Here is a 14,292-nt window from a genome sequence, read left to right as displayed (position 1 = left end):
GTGGAAGACCAGCGGGAAGGATTCAAAGGGATGCGCCCTGAGCCAGAAGGTGGCGCTGCGAACTCGGGGACTTAGCCTGTGAAGCCGCGGGCACCGGAACGCAGAGGGTCGCTGCCTTGTCACAAGCAAAGGCTTTTGCACCCGGCTGCGGCTCCTTCAAAGCAGCCTGTTGAGCCGCCGCACACTCGGGAGCCTCTGAGCCTGACAGCGTGCCCAGAACTCTTGCTCGGTGGACTTCCAGGTGCCACCATACAGCTCAGGGGAGACAGCTGTTTGCCTACAGAGGATGGACCTAAATCTTAGTCACATGTTATCTGGCCACCCGTTGGGAGAGGTTAAGTTAGGCAACGAACCTTTTAGTAAAACAAGTGAGACAGAATCAAAGCCGGTTGCTGCTCAGATTTTTCTTTAAAATTGGCCGCAAGCTAAGGCCCCCAGAGATGCGTGAAGACGACGTGTGCCGCGGCGCAGGGGCCCAGGGGAGTACTTTGAAGACGTTAACGCTGTCGTGGACGCGTTAGACACGGGCCCTGGCTCCCTGGCTGCGGCGGCTGGCGGGGCGCTTAGCTCTTCTTACGCAGCTGGTTGTACTGCGCGCGGCTCAGGATGGGCTCCATGACGCTGGGCCGGAAGAAGCTGTCGCTGACCCTGCGCGCTGGCTTCTCCCGGGGCGCAGCCGGAAAGGCCTGGCGTGGCGCGGCAGGCGGGTCAGCTCCATCCTCCAGGCCCTGAGCCCTCACGCTGCGCAGGCTGCCTCGGAGCTGCGCCGGGCGCCCTGTGGGCTCTGGGCTGGCTGGCCGCACCCCAGATGCCCTGCGCTCGGTCTCATCCGGCGGGTTATCGATGTCCCGGAACTCGCTCTCGGGCTCCATCAGTGACAACCTGGGGAGCTGAGGACCCCGCGGCCCCATCAGGGCCCGGTGGGTCTCACCTTGCACCTCCCACCCACCACCTCTGGGTCCCGCCTTGCCAGAGCAGCTGTCAGGGGGGCACAGGCTGGGTGGTGCAGCTGGATGGAGTACTCAGGGGAGACAGCTGAGGCCCTGACTGCTCTGCAGGTCTCCATGGCCCAGACCCCCACAGCGAGGCAGGCCCTGTGACAAAGTGGCTGGACCCCTGGGGTCTTTCAGTGGCAGGCCAGTGGCCTCCCTGACCCATCCTGGGGCCCGAGTTTTAGGCTCCACAGGGCCCACACACTGCCCTGGCCAGGGTCAGGGTATTCCTGCCTGGTTCTGTTTTGGGCCCAAGGTAGACCAGCTGGCTGCCGAGCCCCCTGGAGAGGTCTTGGGGCAACTGGGGCCCCTCAGGGGCCAGGGGTGGGACTCACCGGCACATAGTGCACCACAGTGTCCACCACAGTGTCCACCACGTTGTCCGTCACGCCCTTCAGGGCGTCCGACAGGGACATGGCCCGCCCCTTGGTCCGGGCGGCAGTGCGGGCTGGTGAGAGGCCCAGCACCCGACCAGCCGTGCCCAGCACTGTGGTAGGCGCCCAGGTCACAACCGCGACGGTGCCCCGGAAGGCCCTGTGCAGGGCCTGTGTCACACTGCCCAGGAGGCCCTGTGGCCGGGGCTGGGCTGCCACCTGGGGACGAGAGCAGGTCAGCCCTTCCTGTAGCAGATCCTGGACCCTTCCCCTCCGTGCCACCCCCAGGGTTGGGGGGGAAGAACGTGGACCCTGGCTCAGCCACTAGCTGTGTGGCCTCAGGCAGGTCACTTCCCCTCTCTGCACACGTGGACAAGCCTCTGCCCTGACTGTCTGTCTCCGGGGCCTCTCGCTACTCTGTGGGCTGTGGGACCTGGGGGGCTCCCGCACCCCACTCAGCTCTGCTCTCACCTCACTGAACTTCTCCTCGACCTCCTCCTCTTCCTCCTCTTCCTCCTCCTTGCTGTCCTCCCCCTCAGTGTCCGTCTGGTCCTCGTGGTCCTCGTCCTGGGCAGCGGCGAGGCTGTGCAGCCAGGGCACTCGCACCTCGCTCCGCCTCCGGGATACCACCTGCATGGCCGCCGACGCGCCCCACTGGGCCAGGCTACTCTGAGGGAGCGAAGGGGGGGTCCCTGGCTTCAGCCCCACAGCCAAAGTCCCTCGCCCTCAGGGACAGGGTGGGGGAGGGGACAGGGCCCAGCTCCAGCAGACTGTTCTTAAAATTTGTCACCGAGTGGTAGGTGCCCACATCTTTAGTGGACAGCGACGGGGACCGTTCTGAGTGCGCACCTGGGCGACCAGCACAGGTCGCGGTGGAGACCATGTTTAGTGGCCCAGGAGACTCCCTGTGCCCCCTGCCTGCTCGGTACCCCCTGCCGGGGACCACATTCTGACCTCTCTCACTGGTTCTGCCTATTTCTCAACTGCACATAAATCGACTGCAACATGGAGTGTGTTGTCGTGAATGGCTTCTCTCTTGTGAATGGCTTCTATCATGAGGCACCCCTCTCTATCCTTCCCGGGTGACATCCTGCCGTGGAAATATGCCACACCTGCCCCTCCTGGTGATGGGCGTCCAGGTTTTCTCTGCTCTCAGCTAAGGAGAAAGCCAAGGGAGCACTTCCCATAGCCGTTTGGGGGACCGTGGCTCCCATTTCTGCTGGGTCACTGGGGATGTGCGTGTGACCTGAGCCCGGGTCCTGGCAGATCGCTGAGAGTGAGACCATCAGGCGGGCCAGGGTGTCCATGGGGGAAACCAGCAGGCCCCTGGTTAGCGACCCCCAGCGTAGGGGACATGGGAATGGCCACTCCTGCCTTCCTATAGGAGCCAGGGAAGCCAGCACACAGTGGGTTCACAGCAAACATTCGCCTGAAAGAATTGGCCAGGCCAAAGATGCTTATGAACGGGTCCCCCAAAGGATGGCTGAGAAGTGTGTGCTGACCTCTCTGCTTTAGTATTGTGTCTGTTTCCTTTTCTGGGCTCAGTTGCTGACACACAGCGAGACGGGGAGGAGAGAAGTTAACCCGCCCTGGGCCCAGGCAGGGCAGCTGCACCTTTGGGGCGGCAGATGGCAAATTAGAAGCCTCCAGAAGGGAAATCAGACACCTGGGGACAGTCTGGGACACTGCCCAGCTGGGGCTGACTCCGAGCCTTGTTCATCGCAGATGACGCACCCTCATGCGGAACAGCAGCTGGGGTCTCTGCTCCCTCCCAGGTGGGAGCATGGGGGACAGAAATGGGGGAGGTCCTGGCCCACCCCCCACAAGGCTGGCCTTGCTTTTCCCCTGCAGCCTTAAGTACCGGCCCTCAGCCCCTTCAAGATCCCTTGTCCTGAGACTTGAAGTCCCAGTGCAGGCCGGGGCCAGTCAGAGCTCAGGGCAGACACTCACCAGGGGGGCCACACCGGGGACCCACATGGCCAGGGCATGGCCCTGCTTCAGCACCTGCGCTGTGGTCTGAAAGGTGTGTCGGGACAGGGTGTTGGCCAGGGCCCCAACCCTGCTCAGGAGGCTTGGCTTGGTTTTGGGAGGTATGCGTGGATGCTGGCGTTCCGGAGTGGGCGCTGGGGGGCGAGACAGGCGAGGGGGGGTCAGAGGAGCCGCTGTCCCAGCTCCACCCGGCGCTGCTGGGCTCTCTGCTGGGCTCCCGTTGTGATGTGGGCCACTCCCTTTCACCCCTCCCAGCGGCCTCCCCTGCTAACTTCGCTAATTCCCAGGCAGCAAGGGGCCCCTCACTCCCCAGGGTGGGTCTGCCAGCCCATCTGGGAGGGTACCTGAGTCGTCCTTGGCTGGAGGGAGGAGGCACTCGACCACCTTCTCCACGCCACTCAGGGCCAGGTCGGCCCCTCCGGAGGCCAGGCGGCCAGCGCGGGTGCCGGCGGCATACTCGGCGGTGCCTTTGGCCACCCCCCAGGCGAGCTCGCAGCCAGCCAGGGCCGCCCCCAGGACCTTGTCCGAAGTGCTGGCAATGGGCACGCTGATACTGTTGCGGGCGCTGCGGAGGCGGGTGGAGATGGTGTCCTTCAGCTCAGACGCAATCTGGCGGGTGTGGGAAGAGGGCCAGGCTTGCTTGGAGGCCCAGGGGACTGGCACCCATATTTGTCACAGGACACGGCTCTAGAGGCCCCACACCTGGCCCGGGCAGAACTCGACCCCTGTGGCGGGCAGATGAGCTCAGATGCCAGCGCCCCAAGACCCCTGGCACAGCTGAGCCCACAGCAGACCCCCAGGGACCATGCACCCAGGAGGAGGGTCTCTCCAGCCTTGTGGTCCAAAGGGTTGGACCATGAGGACGTGGGACTGCCAGTCTGGGGTCTGTGTGATCTGTGACCTTAGGCGGCTGAGGTCACCACTTGGTCTGGCGCAGGCCCACGGGGTGTCTCAGGGAGAGGTGGGTCAGGAATGGGGGACCCATCCTTGCGCTGCTGGTGCCAGGCAGCCTCTGCCTTCATTTGGCTCCCCGGGGGGAGGAGGACGCACACCGAGTGGCCTTTGGGGCAGGCAGCGCCACCGGCCTTGGAGGGTGCTGGCCACAGAAAGGACAGGCCCTGTCATGGAATCAACAGGCTGCACCCCAATCCTTGAGGCAGTGGGGGGGGGCCAGGGCAAAGAGGGAGGGGCTCACCTTTTCCGGAGGGTACTGAAGGGCAGGGATCCTCTCCTCCAGGTGGTCCAGGCCCCGGCAGGCCAACTCGTTGGCAGCTATGACTGAGGCAAAGAGCCGTGCCGTGGTGAGCCGCCCCACACCAGGAGGGCCCAGCCATGGTCTCTCTGCCAAGGAAGGGCCCAGGGCCTCACCCCCAGCTCTGTCCTCTCCAGAGCCTCATGAGGCCCAAGGCCCTCAGCTGCCTCTGGCCCCTTCCACCATGACGCCCGGAGACCGGCTGGCTCCCACCAGTGTGGAAGCCCAGGAGTGAGGCAGCCCTGGCCGCAGCCATGTGCGGCTTCAGGCCAGCTGCAAGTTGCCTGAACCCCTGGTCCCTCACAGTCAGGCATGGACGAAGGGTGCTGCCTGCCCCCGCCTGTCACGAGCTGGTGTGTCAGCCACTGGGCCCAGAGGCCTCCCTGGCCCTCCACTCCCCACAGCCCTGCAGGCTGGTCCTGCGGCCGCTGGCCCTGCCTCCGAGGGGCCCTGCAAATTCCTGCTGCTGGACCAAGAGCTGAGGCGGTGTCTGGTCTGCTGCGGCCTCACCACCATCGCCGCCTGCACAGCTCTGCCCGCCCCTCCTGCCTGTTCTCTGGCCCGTCCCCATCACCCTAGGGGAACGCCCGCTGGGCATCTAGAGAGGAGAAGAGGCACATCTCTATCTACGTCTGCACCTGCAGGGCCGCGGCAGCTGTAGCTGTAGCTGAGAAGACGAGGTAATGAGTCGGACAGACATGGGAGCAGACAGACAAGCCTCTGTCAGGTGACTGGACAGAGGAACAGGTGGACACACAGCCTGGCAGGCCGGCCGCAAGGACTCACACTGGGTGGACAGCCTGCGGACCACGGGCTCCATGCTCCAGGCGGCCAGGCTGCTGGCGCCCTGCACGCCCTTCTCGTAGGCGCTGCACACGGAGGCCACCAGCGGGTGGGCTTCCTTGGTGCTGGTGTAGGTCTTCTGCACGCACTCGCAGGTGCCACTGACCACGGGCAGCTGCAGCACCCGCTGCAGCACGTTCTCCTGCTCCTGGCAGGGGACGGGGCGGAGGAGGAAGGCATTCACACAGCCCCGCTCCCTCTCCCGCCCCCTAGAAAGGTAGCCCTGGGGCCCCGAAGCCCTCTGGTGAGGTCAGCCCACTGGTGAGCCACCCCCCGCCACCCTGCTGGGCGCCTGGCAGCCCAGGCTCGACACCCAACAGCGGACACGCTGCCCCCAGCCCCTTCCCACACACAGCAGCACAGGCTACATCCCGGTGGCACTGAGAGGGGCCACTGTCACACACCCCACACATGCAACATGCTGGCTCCAGCACGTGGTGGCACCAGTCGAGGGCAGGGCACTGGCTTCTGCCCCAGGTCCCCTCTCCGCTCCCTCCCAGCCAGCATTTCTGTCCCCTCTCCCCAAAGTCCCTAGCTTTTCAGAAGCACCTTTGTTGCCCCAGGACCCTCTCACGGAGCCCTGCCAAATGCAGTGAGAGCAGAAATAATGAAGATGGAGCACTCCCTGAGCTTCAGTGCCTCCCGCTCCGAGGCCCCTGAGCCTCTGGCCTCTCCCTGCCCCGAGTCCACCCCTCGCCCCCACGGAAGCCCAGGGTACTCACAGGGCGGTCTCCATCCAGCAAGGTCGGGCCCTTGTTGACTGCCATTGTCGCTCGTCAAGCTACAAAGCAGAGCGCCCCGGTCCCTCAGCAAACCCACCGTGTTGGGCCCACGGGGTCAGCCCGCACACAGCTCACTGAGGCTCCCTCGGGGCCCAGGCTGCCCCGGAGGGGAGTGAGCTCAGTGCCCGAGCAGGAGGCACGGGGTCGGAGGGCGGGTCGCGGCTGAGCAGCCAGGCCTTGGAGCCCCACAGGGATGTGGCGCCCTTACAAGGGTCCAGGGTGCGGAGCAGAAAGCGAAGATCACTTTAAGAGTTAAGAGGCCATAGCTGAAGTTTAGGGGCTCTTCAGACGAGAGGCCAAAACAGACTAGGGTAGGTTTCAAGTATAGTCTTTCTTTCTTTTTTTCCTTTTCAATGAAAAAGTTCTACATTCAATCCTCCCTCTCTAAGCAAGTACATCTGCTGGTCCCCCCTGCATGCTCAGCTGAGCGGGAAGGCAGTCACTGGTAAAACCCGCCGTCTGGCTGCTGTCTGGAAAGCTAGTGGCCCCTGACCATCGCTTCAACGCTACCCTCTCACCCACCCACCCTCCTGGCAGAAGATTCCCGGGAGACCCTGCCCCTCGGCGTCTTTCCATGAACTCTCAGCGCCCAGCCAGGTGAGAAAGGTCGGGCAGGTGTCCCGGGACCCGCACTCACTCTGGCTGACGCTGCCTCAGTCCCAGAGCCCAACTGCAGAGTGTCGCCTCTGTCAGTGCTGGTTGCAGTCCCTTCGAGGAGTCTTGAGCAATGCGGCGACGACGCCTCCCAGCTGGGGGAGGGCAGAGAGGAGGAAGCCTGGTCGCTGGGTTGCCATGGTTACTTGACCCAGGGTCCTTGGGGCGAGGCCTAGGTTCTGTAAGATGCAGCCAACTAGGAAGGAGGTGGACGGCCCAGCAGGAGGAGCTCCAGGCTCCCGCAGCCACAGCCTCTCAGTTGGGGGCCATGTTTCTGCCCCCCTCCTCAAGCACCTGTTTCCCAGACACAGGTGTTGGGCTCTGCGGTGTTAAATGCGGAAGCTTTGATGCTCCGGGATCTTTGGCTCCTCTTCCCTGAGGGTCCTGTGGGGCCATTTGTAAATGCCCAGATCTCCGGGTTCATGGAGCTCCGGCTGGTCCGACACGCCACCAGGACACGCCGCTGCAGAGCCGCCTGGACTGTGTCTAGTCTGGGAAAGTGAGCCCCACCAGGCGCCTGTGGCGGACGACAGCCAACAGCTGTCGCCTCGCACCCCTCCTTGGCGACACCTCTCCTTAGCGATGGGTCAGGTGTAGCCCCGGGCTCCAGGTGTCGGGGGACCACAGCACAACCACAGTTCTCGGATGTCTGAGGAGGGCCTTTTGGTGAAAAGGGGCGGCCACAGAACAGAACTCTCTGTCCTTGCCGTGGGTGCAGATCTATCTAAGCTGAGAGCTATGGGCAATGGAGAGAGAGGCGGAGGCAGGATGGGGAGAGCAGTTTGACGACGACCCTCGGGAATCCATTCTGCGCCTGGGACACAGTAAAGCAGGAAGCACGAGGTCAGGAAGGGGAGAGAGTCCAGCAGGGAGCCTCTGACGGAAGTACAGTAATGCCCAACACATTCAGTGCTTATGGCTCCAACCTGGGCTTCCAAACGTGGGGCAGTGATGGAGAGGAAGGGGAGTCTCTGAGGGGGTGGCCTCTGCCCCGGCTCTGAGGTCCAGGACATGTGACCCATGGGGCCGTGTCTGGAGGGTGAACCTGGGCCAAAGGGCAGTGCCCCGCCTCTGGAGCCGTGGCCGAGGGCCAGACGGAGCACTGGGCTTCATGCCTGAACGCGCTGCTGCCAGGGCCGGTCCTTGGCCGAGGCGGAGGCGAGTCCAGGATGTGGGTGAGAGGGGAGCGTGGGAAAGGGCGGGCAGGGCCCCCCAGAGAAAGCCCGTCTGCTGCAGCCTCAAGGACACGGGTACCTTCCTCCCTTCCCCAGGCCCATGGGCCAGCCCCCCACCACCGCACCAGCACAGTGGACCCCAAAAGTGAGCACGGCACCCAGATATTCATTATTGAAGATCAGGTTCTCAGGCAACACCTTCAGTGGTGAGTGTGTTGGCTAGGACATCTGTTAGGAACGTCTTTGGTTTTTAAATCGCTGGTGAGTATGGAAGCTCGGAGGTGGGAAGGGATCGATTAAAAAGGAGAAAGACACCCAGGGAGGCAGGTACGGGGACACTCAAATTCTAGGTTCTTCCCACAGCTTCTAGAAGAGGCGTGTCCCCCAAATGCCCCACCACCGTCCTCTCCAAAGGCCCCCCACAGATGCCACCATCACGGACGGCCGGGGAGAGGCCAAACCCCACAGACGGGCTGCTGTAGGGGCCTCTCCCGGGCAGCAGTCTCGATGGGGTCACCTTGGGGGTCTGTCAGCCCAGGTGGTCTACCCTGAATCCTTCCTCCTCCACAGGGTGGGTCTTCTGGGCTTGCGCTACCCACTGTGCAGACTGCCTTCCTTCCAATTCTCCTCCGTTCCCACGACACATTCACAGAGACGAGAGCCAGTTTCATCTAAAAATTTAATTAGATAAAATTAATCTGTTCCAGTAGAGGATATGGAGTAAGGAAAAACAGCCCTTTAAACCTTTCATTTGCCCTGCCTCAGGGGGTCTTCAGCCTCAGGTGAGGCCAGGCCGTGGTGATGATGCCCGCTACGGAGGACACCAGCCCGCCCAGCCCGATGACGCCAGGGTTGGACTTATAGATGCCCAGCTGGTCCAAGGGAATCAGGATGTCGCCGAGGTTCTTCACCGTGTCCAGGAGCAAGGGCGGGTGCCCCCACAGGGAACGGAACAAGAGCAGGAAGAAGGACTGCAGCCATTCCGTCTCCTCGTCAGCCACGCTGTAGCCCAGGGGCTCCTGGGAGGGCGACTTCTCGCTCGCCGCCCGGTCCTGCGCCGCCTGCTCCATCCGCCAGGAGACCTCGTACAGGTCCCTGAGCAGGCTCAGCAGGAGCGAGCAGCAGTAGTGCCGCGTGGCCCACAGGTGCCACTTCTCTCGGTCGATGCCAGGGGCCAGCCCGACGCTCCTCCCCCAGAGTACGGTGTCGCAGACGAAGAAGACCACGCGGTTGAGGTGGGCGAGCGTCAGGCACACGCGGGGCACCAGGGCCGAGGCGCGCATGCTCTGCTGAGCGGCCTGCAGGGCGTGCACCGCATTGCCTAGTCTGAGCCCTGCAGGAGGAACCCACAGCGGTCGGGGGTTATTCGAGCAGCGCGCGTCAGGACGGAGGGCAGGGCCCCTGCATCAGGAATGGGGGCCGGCGGGGGTCTTCACAACAGGCTGTCACTCGAGGCTCCGTCCTCGCTCAGGAGAGGACAAAGACTCTAGGGCATGTCATGGACACCTACAATGATCCCGGAAGGCACAAAGACAGTGGCGCTTTAGCCGGGAGCCCTTAGCATTAGCATGGCCCACAGCATACTCTCCCGTGTGCACCTCGACAGCGCACCGCCCCATCTGACCATTGCGACACACACGTCTGTGGAAGAAAGGCACTATGGCCACACAAACTCCAGATGCCACATTTTTTTGGAGAGTCTGGTGCCTTACATTTTATTTATTGTACTTTCAACACACAAGATTGCTTAAAAAAAAAACCATTATCCACTTGCCAATTCTCTGGTGCAAACCCCTGACTCCATACTGCAGGAAAGACGGTAGGGTTTAGGGACAGGGTGACTCATAAAATGGACCCATGTGACTCCTGTTTGAATTGAGTCAACCATGCCAAGGCATGTCCTCATCCAAGCTGTAATTCAGTTCATCAGGGACGTATCGGCCAACTATTTATACACTGATCACACACTCAGAGTGAGCGGCACCCACCCAGAGTGAGGTGACAACTTAAGTCTCCTCTTGTCAAGCTAGGTTTCTGACTAATCCTCCAATACCACACTGGCTCACTTCTGAGCCTTCACTAGAGGAAACCGCCCTTCGGGAAGGTTCTCTTTCCTCCTCTCGCATCCGCGCCTTCAGGTCCACATCCTCTGAAACACCTCTTTTTCTTCCCCTACCAACACGTCTGCACTCAGTCTGACCGCACGACTTACACCGTGTGATCTGGGCTCTCCCACAGACTCAGGACCTCGACTACAGAGGCCGGTGCTCACCAGTAACTTCAGCACCTGACTGCTACGTTCCACGGACCTGCAGGGGCAACATCCGGCTCTCCTCGAACCTCTGGGGGGCAGGCAGGTGACCACTCCTGGAAACATGGGGTTTCCCAGTGTCCCTTCCCAGGCCGAAGGACAGAATGGGCACAAAACACTGACCCCACTTGTCACCTTCAACACCAACCCGCGCCACCACTGGTCTACCAACGTGCATCCGTACATGTCCTCTAGCGACCCCAGGAGAGAAGGAAGAGAAAGGCAGGGGGCCAGGACACAGCTGCTCTGTCCTGTAGAGAACGCGAGGGACCCCCGTGCGCGTCCCACGGGCTGTGACCAACCAGAAGTTGTGCCGAGGCAGCACATGCGCACAGAGCAGGGGGGTTGGGAGGGCTCTGCAGCGAAACACTCGACCCTTTTGGCCGGTCGTCCCACGTGGACAGACTCAGTGGTTGACTTGGTCGGCAAGCCTGGCTGCCTAGGAGAGGTGAACAACCCAGGAAGTGTTTGGTGAACTATAAAGTCCGAGGGTCCGAGCCAGCAGCCGCTGTCCCTCGGAGGGCAGGCAGGGTACTTACATTTCCGGCCAGTGCTCACACTGGACTCCAGTGTCTTGAGTTTCGTGACCACCTCCTCTTTGCCAGCTTTAGGCTCTAACAAATATCTAAGCAACATGCATGTGTACTGAGCGGCTCTGAAATGGAAAAAAAAAAAAGGAGGACAATGATTTACAAACCAAATAAAACGGGCTCACGAGGTAAGAAAAGGAGAAACCTGTCCTGCTGAAGGTGGGGTTTCCAAGGCAACGTCTCGTGCAAGCAGCTCTTGCGAGAGCAAACTCCTGCAACAGGCCCTCCACGGGGCCAAAGGGGACAGCCTGGGATGGAAATGCACACAAACGTGGCGAAGGAAAGCCGGGGGACGGGTGGAAAGCAGCCCCCGGGAGGCCTTCTGCTGGCACCGAGCAGCGGACACCGTCCCGGGGGACACACGGCACGGAAACCCCGCATGTTAAGTCAGCAAAGATTCACAGGCTTTATTTTCTCAAGTGCAGGATGATTCTGCTGGTTTCTAAAATGAACTTTCCCCCCATGGAGTTAACCAAGTGCTAATGTGACGGGAGCCACGAATGACAACCAAAGGAAAAGTCTGCGGTTGGAACACCGCTTCATGTTTCATAAGGCCCAACCACACACCGTGTCATGACGAAGTTTAGGTCGTTGTCTTCCCAAACCAACCAGTACTTTATATAAAAGGCAGACTCCTGTTTAAGAACGCTGAATGTCCTAGAAAGTGGTTATTGCCACAACTACAGATTACGAGGCCCGAACAGCAGAAACATAAGAAATGAGAGGTTTTACGTCCCCAAAGTAAACATCTACATGCATCTATAAAGCAGGTGCCAGTCTCCTACTGTCCTGTGGCTGCGTTTGACTTCTTTCACACTACAAGTATTACTCTTGTGGGGAGCAAGACCCTCTCCTCTGCCCTCAAGGTTCTTTTGGCTTCTTTGATACATCTGTACGAGACAGAGGAAACAACCACATTTAATTGCATATGTTCACTCGGGAGCTCCACAGACATGAAAGGTTCGGGCACAGAAAGGGAAACTAAGGCATATTTGGCCCTCTGAGCTGAGGATGAGGGAAGGCGCCTTGGGGCTTCAGAGGGGAGGAAGGGTGTTCTCAGGACAGTAAGATGCACAGATGGTCAAGAATTAGAAGTTTGCCCTGCCCTATAGGTTATCAAAAGTTATTCTGGTGACAACCCCCCCTTTTTTTTGAAGATTTTATTTATTTAATTTTAGAGAGAGGGGAAGGGAAGAAGAAAGAGAGGGAGAAAAACATCAATACATGGATGCCTCTTGCTTGGCCCCTCCTGGGGTCCTGGCCCATAATCCAGGCAGGTACCCTAACCGAGAATTGAACCAGGGATCCTTTGGTTCGAAGACTATTGCTCAATCCACTGGGCCATGCCAGCCAGGACTCTGGTGACAACTCTTATTAAGCACAAGGCCCCTAATTTAAATTCTTCCAGGTAGTTAACGGGGACGGGACAGAAATTCTTCTTGAGCCTGCAGGGCACTGGTTGCCTTTAGCTCAAAATCACCCACATATCACAGAGGCCCATCTTGGGGTGACTCATTCTGGACCCCTACACTCTCAATGAAAATGTAGCACATTTTCCCAAATGGTGAACTTGTTATCGGGGATGAAGTAAAAAAAATCCCCCACTTCAGAGCATGCCTGCTGGCCGGAGAGCTCAAGCTGGCCACACTCCCAGTTTGGACAAATACAAGGGATGTGTCCCAACACAAGGCCTCCTTTCCCCGAGGCCAGTCTGTTGGAGGAGCGGCAGCTTTCCCAGAGAACTGGGCTAGGGGCATGAGAGCTTTCAGATCTTGCTTCATCAGTAGATCCTAAACAACTGTTTTACTAACCAGCCTCGCTGGTAACCTTGCAGGGTAGTCTGGGTCCACTGGAATCAGAGGCTTCTGTCTGAATGAAGCTTGTACATAATGCAACCATTTTTTACACCTTTCAAATTAAGGAGAAAGGTCGCTTGGCTCGGCAGTTAAAGGTGTGGGCCCTGGAGCCAAGTGTGAACATGGAAATCTCTTAGTTCTGCTGCTTAAACCTTCTGCTTCAGTTTCTCTCTCTGTGAAACGGGGGTGGTTTGAGCAGCCTCCCCACAGGGCGGGATGGCAGGTCATGACCCACTGAAAATGTCACTGGGCCTGGGGTCAATTCCTAAAGTCTCATTACTGGCGCTATTCTCACTGGTCCGTTTGCATTAGCACTTTACACCCAGAACAGGAGGAAAGGCTGCTAAATCAAACTGTAATTTTTTTTAAAAAAAATTATTGAGCAAGAATCATCCAAAAGGAACATCGTGAACTACTTAGCATTAATGTAGCATAGTGTGTGCCTGTTGTTCATCCTGGGCTCTCACAGCGCATTTGTTTTGCATTTCGTTTTCAGGGTCACAACACCTCCTCGGAGGCAGGCAGGGTAACAACGCAACATGAGGGATGTAATTCGGTTCCGTCTCTCCATTTGCATGTCACTCCATTTGCATGTCACACGGTATTTGAAAATTGGCTTCCCAGCCACAAATGCCAATCCAAAGTGTGTTTGTTTATTTATTTATTTTCACCGAGAACATGCTTCTTTGTTGATTTTTGGAAAGGAAACATCCATCGGTTGCCTCTTGCAGGCGCCCACACCGGGGATCGAACCCGGGACCTTTCGGTTTAGGGGACGACACTCCAACTAACTGAGCTACACCTGGCCAGGGCCCGAAGTTACTTGAAAAAAGCCAAAAAAACCCTCGCTTGCAGCACGCTGGGCTGAGAATCCAGTGTCCCCGTGTTCGGTGAAGGGGACTCCGACTCGTGTGACAGGCAGTGGGCTCGCGGCGGTGGGGGCTCCCGAGCCACCCCCACCGAATTCGGGGTGAGAGGGCTGGACCCAAAGTCCTCCGGTCGGCAGACGGGAATTGCTGGGCGCCACGGGCACCCGACTCACCTGAAGAGCCGATCCCGGCCCTGGGTCTGGTTGGTGAAGCGGATGAAGGCCTCCATGGCACCCGGCCCGCCGGCAAGCGACCCACCGGGCTCGGTCGCGAGTCCTCTGGGACACCGCGGGCTCCCCGCGGGGAGGGCTGGGCTCGGGCGGCCGGAGGGGCTGGGTCTCTCTGCGGTCGCACTTCCTGGAGATCGACTTCATGGTCTTCCGGTCCGGGCCGGAAGTTGTGGTTACTGAGGCAACGCCACGCCACGCTCCGGGTGAGCAAAACCACCGCTTCCGCTCCTCAGTGCCGCCGCTACCCACGTGCCCTTGGACTCTCCCTTCATCCAGAGACTCCTAGAGGGGGTCTGCGGGGGCCGTCTCCCGGCCTCGGGAGTCCTCCGGACGTGCCGCGCCTCCCCGCAGATCCTGTGTCCCCGAGAACCCCAG

The 14,292-nt window shown here is 60.1% G+C and overlaps 2 protein-coding genes across 6 annotated transcripts; both read right to left on the bottom strand.

Annotated features, from left to right (window-relative positions):
• Positions 1-387: 387 nt before the first annotated feature.
• On the bottom strand, positions 388-6,984 carry PLIN1 (perilipin 1). Of its 2 annotated transcripts, none has more exons than XM_037053623.1 (9): positions 6,870-6,984; positions 6,173-6,231; positions 5,394-5,598; positions 4,551-4,633; positions 3,700-3,964; positions 3,317-3,489; positions 1,838-2,035; positions 1,328-1,585; positions 388-890 (listed from the first exon to the last, which is right to left on the bottom strand). In XM_037053623.1, the coding sequence occupies exons 2-9, from the start codon at positions 6,215-6,217 to the stop codon at positions 564-566; spliced, it is 1,554 nt and encodes a 517-aa protein (XP_036909518.1). In that variant the 5' UTR covers positions 6,218-6,231; positions 6,870-6,984; the 3' UTR covers positions 388-563. The 2 variants fall into 2 exon arrangements, with proteins under 2 accessions (XP_036909518.1, XP_036909519.1); XM_037053624.1 differs by lacking the exon at positions 6,870-6,984 and adding an exon at positions 6,759-6,863.
• A 1,738-nt stretch (positions 6,985-8,722) lies between these two features.
• Positions 8,723-14,010, bottom strand: PEX11A (peroxisomal biogenesis factor 11 alpha). Of its 4 annotated transcripts, XM_037053629.1 has the most exons (4): positions 11,716-12,142; positions 10,912-11,027; positions 10,334-10,811; positions 8,723-9,394 (listed from the first exon to the last, which is right to left on the bottom strand). In XM_037053629.1, exon 4 carries the CDS (start codon positions 9,342-9,344, stop codon positions 8,823-8,825), a length of 522 nt encoding a protein of 173 aa, XP_036909524.1. In that variant the 5' UTR covers positions 9,345-9,394; positions 10,334-10,811; positions 10,912-11,027; positions 11,716-12,142; the 3' UTR covers positions 8,723-8,822. The 4 variants fall into 4 exon arrangements, with proteins under 4 accessions (XP_036909524.1, XP_036909522.1, XP_036909523.1 ...); XM_037053627.1 differs by lacking the exons at positions 10,334-10,811; positions 11,716-12,142 and adding an exon at positions 13,861-14,010; XM_037053628.1 differs by lacking the exon at positions 10,334-10,811 and having other exon boundaries at positions 8,723-9,523.
• Between the last annotated feature and the right edge of the window lie 282 nt (positions 14,011-14,292).

Source organism: Sturnira hondurensis, unplaced genomic scaffold, assembly GCF_014824575.4.
Source record: "Sturnira hondurensis isolate 20B ecotype Veracruz unplaced genomic scaffold, ASM1482457v3 Scaffold0007865, whole genome shotgun sequence".
Classification (NCBI taxonomy): domain Eukaryota; kingdom Metazoa; phylum Chordata; class Mammalia; order Chiroptera; family Phyllostomidae; genus Sturnira; species Sturnira hondurensis.
Note: the sequence above shows the minus strand (reverse complement) of the source record. Positions and strands in the feature narration are given on the sequence as shown.

Bases quoted from the DNA above. Each gene is read 5' to 3' on its own strand.
- PEX11A (XM_037053626.1), bottom strand. From the start codon at position 11,852: ATGTATCAAAGAAGCCAAAAGAACCTTGAGGGCAGAGGAGAGGGTCTT. The intron at 11,028-11,715 runs GTAGATGTTTAC...TTTCCATTTCAG, and splicing joins CACCTGCTTTATAGATGCAT to AGCCGCTCAGTACACATGCA. The intron at 9,395-10,911 runs GTAAGTACCCTG...TTCCTCCTGCAG, and splicing joins TGTGAGCACTGGCCGGAAAT to GGCTCAGACTAGGCAATGCG.
- PLIN1 (XM_037053623.1), bottom strand. From the start codon at position 6,217: ATGGCAGTCAACAAGGGCCCGACCTTGCTGGATGGAGACCGCCCT. The intron at 2,036-3,316 runs GTGAGTGTCTGC...TCGCTCCCTCAG, and splicing joins TCCCCGGTGTGGCCCCCCTG to AGTAGCCTGGCCCAGTGGGG. The intron at 891-1,327 runs GTGAGTCCCACC...CGGGGTCCTCAG, and splicing joins CTGTGGTGCACTATGTGCCG to CTCCCCAGGTTGTCACTGAT.